Source organism: Nicotiana tabacum, chromosome 20 (assembly GCF_000715075.1).
Source record: "Nicotiana tabacum cultivar K326 chromosome 20, ASM71507v2, whole genome shotgun sequence".
Taxonomy (NCBI): domain Eukaryota; kingdom Viridiplantae; phylum Streptophyta; class Magnoliopsida; order Solanales; family Solanaceae; genus Nicotiana; species Nicotiana tabacum.
The window spans coordinates 158807727-158814158 of NC_134099.1; the positions used below are offsets into that span (position 1 = coordinate 158807727).

The 6432-nt window shown below is 34.7% G+C and overlaps 1 protein-coding gene across 1 annotated transcript; it reads right to left on the reverse strand.

Annotated features, from left to right (window-relative positions):
- Positions 1 to 4747: 4747 nt before the first annotated feature.
- Positions 4748 to 6139, reverse strand: LOC142174625 (uncharacterized). Its single transcript, XM_075240456.1, has 2 exons — positions 5731 to 6139; positions 4748 to 4851 (listed from the first exon to the last, which is right to left on the reverse strand). The coding sequence occupies exons 1-2, from the start codon at positions 6137 to 6139 to the stop codon at positions 4748 to 4750; spliced, it is 513 nt and encodes a 170-aa protein (XP_075096557.1).
- Between the last annotated feature and the right edge of the window lie 293 nt (positions 6140 to 6432).

Here is a 6432-nt window from a genome sequence, read left to right on the forward strand (position 1 = left end):
AGATAACAAGTTTGGAACAAAGGGAAAACTTATTTCTCTCCACTTTCTTGCCCCTTCAATTGTTTGGCTAAATAAAGGAAAAAAATTATTTTTCTTTTACCTTTATAGATATTATAGGTGCCTTATCAAAAAATCCATATATTATGGTTGAGAAAAATAGTTTACATTGATTAGGCTGCTAGTTTTTTTCTATTTTCCATCAAACGAAACAGAGCTACATCTGTATAGATATAAATAATTCCCATAATAGTAGGCAGGTATTAATTCTACTAATTAATGGAGATGAATATAGTATTGCAGCTTTTCTATATGAAGTGAAAATGAAAATCTTTTCTCTGTAGATGCCTCATTTAAATTTTGAAAGAATTATATCTCATGTCACTTGACCCAACAGTCTAACTGAAAATGGCTCGGGTTTGAAGTCCTTGCGTTGTTTGGCCGGGGTTGTGCATAACCTGAAAGAATCTTTTCATCATTTAGCCCATTATTAAATACTCAGTTCCTTCATAGTCCATAACACACCTAAGCTTCTTGATATCTCTCTTTTATGCGTATTCTGCCTTATCATATAAGCGCACTTCAACTCCAAGAGCGAAGCTGATCTTTGGACAAAATTTGAAGTTGTTCAGTTACGAATTTGCCTCATCCTTGCTACTAGGTTTAGTATTCTCTTCGTTCAAGTGTATATAATCATAAAACCTCCATTATTGGAGCTCAAGTTTCTCAAATCTAAAATTTGATTGATTAAAAAAAAAACTCCATTGAAGGCAGAAGCTTTAAGTTTGAACCATATTTGAGATTTTGGGTTTGAAAGCCCACTCAGATCTAAGATTTGAGATTAATTTTGAAATGGTTGTTATTGGGTTTGCTTGAAAATAATGATTGGGTGTTGTTCTAAATGATTGGAAACATCAAGAGGAGTTCAAAGATTAAATTTGAAGTGATTTAGAGCAGATTTGAGCTAGATTTAAGTCAAATTTTAGTAAAGGCTCAAAAAAGAAGAAGAAAACCTGTGAAACCCCATTGATAGGATTCATTTGTATAACAATGCATAATATTGTATAATAGTGTATATGGGTACGTAAACATCTCTTATACACTATTATACACTATTTTAGTGTTATAAACATCTCCTCCTCTTCTTCTTCTTCTTCTTCTTCTTCTTCTTCTTCTTCTTCTTCTTCTTCTTCTTCTTCTTCTTCTTCTTCTTCTATTTTAGTGTTAAAATTGAAGTGTAATGGTGGCTAAAAGATATTTTCTCTATAAACGTATTATAATTGTTGTTTATGCACAATTATACAATGTAAATACATTGTTTAAACATTATAAATATAAGTATATATATATATATATATATATATATATATATATATATATATTGTATAAATATGTATAAGTGTGTATAATTTTGTATAATTATGTATATACCAGTGTATAAGAATGTAGAAAGGCGAAATTCAATTTTTGTATGTTTTCTTACCTTTTCTCGAGCTGGAGAACCTCCTTTATTTATCTTTAACTTATTCTCTGTTTTGGGTTAAACTCTATTAGTGGCACCATTAAAGGAAAAAATTAACAAAATTAAAATGTAGCAATGATGTGTGTATGAGAAGGAATTACCATCTGTTATACCGTTGACAAGGCAAAAAGCTGCCAAATTTATTGTATTTGTTTGTTTATATTTGAATGTATATTTTGCTAATTATTTAATCGAATTCTTCTACTTTTATATTCATATACTATATATTTAATAACTATTTAATTGAAACCCAGCAAATTCTCTGCCTCTGACTAAGGGAAAAAAGCTACCAATTCTTTTTTTTCTTTTTCTCTTTTTGTATTTAAATATATTTTTATTAATTGTCTCATAAAGTTAATAGTAAAACACTGATTTTGGTAGAAGATAAATACAGAAGCTCTCCTCAACAATAGGAATGTTGAATAGCACTGACCGCAGGAACTGCTGGTTGCGTCAAAAAATGCTGAGTTTTTCGAATTTGGGCCTATTATCTTTGGGCTATAGATTTGCAAAGTTATAACTGGGCTACTCATTTGCAATGTGTGTGTATGAGTTGTATTTATGTGCAACTCTCCCTTAAATTTATCACAACGTGACTGTAATAACGATTCCAAAAAAAAAAATTATCATAAATTACTACATCCGTCCTTTTTACTAGCCTAATATACTAAAAATAAATCTTCCCTTTATTTGTTTATTTTAACAAATCAAGAAAGATTAATTATTTCCCTCCAGTATTACCCTTAGTAATATCTTACTAGAACTGTGGTCAATATACCATGCAAAATGCAAAAAAAGACTTGAAAATCACATGCACATACAGGACCTCTCTATAACACTAATCCACTATAACAACATTTCACTATAACGGCCAAATTACTTTTGACACTGATTTTTCATATTATCTTATATTAGATGTTATGCATATCGCTATAGCAGCCAAAAAAATTCGGACGAATGATGCTTTATAGAAAGATTTGACTATAATTCATGAAGGGGAGCCTTGGCGTAACTGGTAAAGTTGTTGTCATGTGACTAGGAGGTCACGAGTTCGAGCCGTGGAAACAGCCTCTTGTAGAGATACAGGGTAAGGTTGCGTACAATAGACCCTTGTGGTCCGGCCTTTCCCTAGACCCCGCACATAGCGGGAGCTTATTGTACCGGGCTGCCCATTTCAACTTTACCCTCTCATAAAACCAAGGAGAAAAGAGCAGACCAAACCAATAAGAGTCTGCTTAAGATGGATTGTTTTTGAAGTTACAGATAGTGATTTCTGTGAGAGATTATAGAAAAGGAAATAATCTGACATTGACATCTGGTGCAACTGTGCGTAGTTTATGCTTCAAATAGTTCTTCCTATTTTAACTCAAGCAAAAGATAACTCCAACTAGATGGGATTATAAAGTTAAAGAAATCTTTCATGGGAAATGAAACACAATCTGACAAAGGATAAATGTAAACATAAATATCAGTTACAGAGTTGCATCAAGTAAAAATGAATGCAAAAGCATTACATGTTTCAGTCAGTCAATTAAACAATCAACTACTCTCACTGCCAAATTAATTGGTGTCACTATATGAATCATCTTTATCCATTCCACTCTGTTCAAATCCATTTCATTCCAACAATAAATATAAGTCAAATTAGAGTTTTTTTTTATCAGTAAAGAAGTCAAATTAGGCTTTTCTAAAACTAAAAGTTCTCTAAATCCTCTGCATGTAGTATCTAACACATGCAGCAAGTGCATTGTAACAAAAAATTGTTAAATCAATACCGCATAGTTATATAATTTTACTGGGAAGTATGAGTTTTGAGCTTTTAAGCAATTAAAAGGCAACCCGATGCACTAAGCTCCCGCTATGCGCGGAGTCCGGGGAAGAGCCGGACCACAAGGGCTGTTGTTCGCCGCCTTACCCTGCATTTCTGCAAGAATCTATTTTTACGGCTTGAACCTGTAACCTCTTGGTCGCATGACAGCAACTTTACCAGTTACGCCAAGATTCCGCTTTTGAGCTCTTAAGCAATTGTGGTGTACATAAATTGTCCAAATATTTACCAGATCCTCATGCAAGTAAAGACGACTGATGCCAAGAAAAGGAATCCCTTGTTAGCAAATGCATGAAGAAATTATTTCCTAACTTGAAACTCTTACATAACATAGAAGACAATATGAGTTAAGCAATTAAGAAATCGCCCCTTTTTGAAAGCTGTCTTCTTTATGAAAGGACAGTCTGGTGCACTAAGCTCACGCTATATGCGGGTCCAAGGAAGGGCCGGACCACAAGGGTCTTCTTTATGCATGAAAATAAATTAAAACTAAGGACCACTTACATACTTGCACATCTTTCAGCAAAGATAGATAACATAGCAAACAGAAACAAGTAGACCATCCCATAAAAGTGAAGGATAGCAGCTTCCTAATGCTGAGGGTAAAGATTATGAACTGAATGGTTGAGGGTAAAGCTAATGAACTGAATATTGCTGAACTATACAAATATCGACTATTTCTATTAAGGTAATCATAACGCTTCTGTTACATTTGTGTTTGTTATTTTTTCTAGTAGTGCAAATGTTCCTACTGTTTCTCAGTTCTATTGTGCTACTAATGCACCTAGGAAAACCAGCGAGCACCACCACCCTCCCCAGTCCAAAAAGATGATAATGAAGGAAGAGAAACGAAATGTGGAAGAAAAATCCTCATAGAGAACTTACTTCTTGACATCAAAGTACTTTGTCAATTCATTGTCATCTAATGGTGGTTGTGCTCTGACCGCCTCGGTCCTCCAGCGACGTGCGTACTCTTGGAATAGGACTACTACTAATCTTTCCTAAGCACCATGTTTCCCTCTTTTCCAGTTCTTTCTTCCTTTAGTTTTCTTTCACCAAGGTCCTTCACTGCCGATGTCCTTACTCACCTACACTTTCTGAAATACTACTCAAGAAAGTCTTATCGGCATCAACTTCACATCAACGACAACAACAACAACAACAACAACAAACCAATATATTCCCATAAGTGGGGTCTGCGGAGGGTAGTGTGTACCCAGACCTTAACCTAGTGAAGGTAGAGAGGCTGTTTCTAATAGACCCTCAGCGTCAACTTTACGTCATTTCCACAAAATACTCCATGGACACACACCCCACTAATAGAGGATACCATAATAACCTTAACTTCTTGACAGTTTGCATTCTCCCAAATTCTACCCCTTTGACCTCTCAATATGCATCTACAGTATATCCGAGACAATCATCAATCCAAAATTCTGTTCATTAGAGACATAAGGACATGCCATTCTCCTAGAAACACTTTCAGATATCTCTGTACATTTGCCTAAAAACATTCAAAATTATGTGAAAGTTGTAATGGAAGCTCAGTATCAGAATAACATCTAAAGAATCGTCTTTGGTTTCTTAAAAGAGCTGCGGAAAAGATGTAATACTATGCTCTCCACAAATTTACACCTAATGATGTTTCAGATGAAAGGATTAACAGAATGACACACAACAGAAACCGTTGTGTCATTAGTAAATAGACACCACTCTTAGAGGCACGTGGACTCGACCTCCATTGTGGATCAAAGCATGATTCTTATGCAGAAAAAGGAAATGCTTTATGCTCTAAATCTCTAGCACAAAATATACTGCAACAACAACAACAAACCCGATGAATTCCCACAAGCGGGGTCTGTGGAGGGTAAGATGTACGCAGCCTTACCCCTATCTGGAAGGGCAGAGAGGTTGTTTCCAATAGACCCTCGGCTAAAGAGAGGTCTAGCACAAAATATAATGTAGGGAAAACGGGTCATCAAATCAAATATACAAAAGGAGCAATAAGTTTCTCAATTTATTAGGACATCAACCATAACTACACAAAAATTTTAAGCACTATATCAAGTTCACTCCAACCCTCATATCAATTCTTTGTAATTAATTGTGCTATTCTGGGGAAGATTAAACAAGATATTTCATAAATTCAGAACCAAAATATTTGGGATCAGCAGAATTTGTATTTGACATAGAACATTGTTTACACTGATTATCATAGTATACAACAATAGCAAAAATTCCAATCCCCATAAGTCCAACAGAACTAACATAATATTCAAAAGCACAATAAAACTTTACCAATTTAATTGCATAAAGTTTCAGTTACCAAATCAAGATTTGATGTCACTGACCACCCTAGCACATCTTGTAATAATCTCACAACCTCTGTTATAAGTATTAGCTGCCCCAGGAGCTTTACAATTATAATATGAAGCCCCGGGAGTATTACAAGGCACCAAATCTCTCTTCAATGTACCATAACTTATGTACTTCTTTTGCATCAATAAAACTCTTCTATTGCTTTCACTATCCATCATATCCTCTTCATCCACAATTTCTGAGCATTTATTTAACTTTTCAGAACAACCCCTTTTGCCCATTAGCTCAAAGTTACTATCTTTAACTGACTTAAGGTCCAAAACTGAAACCCCACTACAAAATCTCATCTGGGTATGGCTGAAAATAAGCAAAAAGAAAAGGGTCATCAATGGGTGGAAAAAAGATTGAGTCTTTGCCATTTTCTTGATTGGAAAGTGAAAATTTTCTAGCTTTTTCTCAGGTGGTGTTGTCATTTTTTTTTGGTATTTTGGGCTGTGAAAATGAGTAAAGATTGCAAATTTGGGGGGAGGGGACTGTAAACTAGTGAGGGGTGATTAATGATGTAGGGATCAACCTGTTATTTACACCTACTTTGCTACTCAATAGTCATGGGAGGATTGTGGGGGGCGGGGGAGTGAGTGAGAGTGACCCACCACCATTCTTGAATTTTATTGGGTTGTTTGGCCTAAATCAAGAAACAAATATTTGCCTCTGTCTTTTGCTTTTAGACAAGGAGCTTTGACTTTAGATATAAGATAGTAATTAT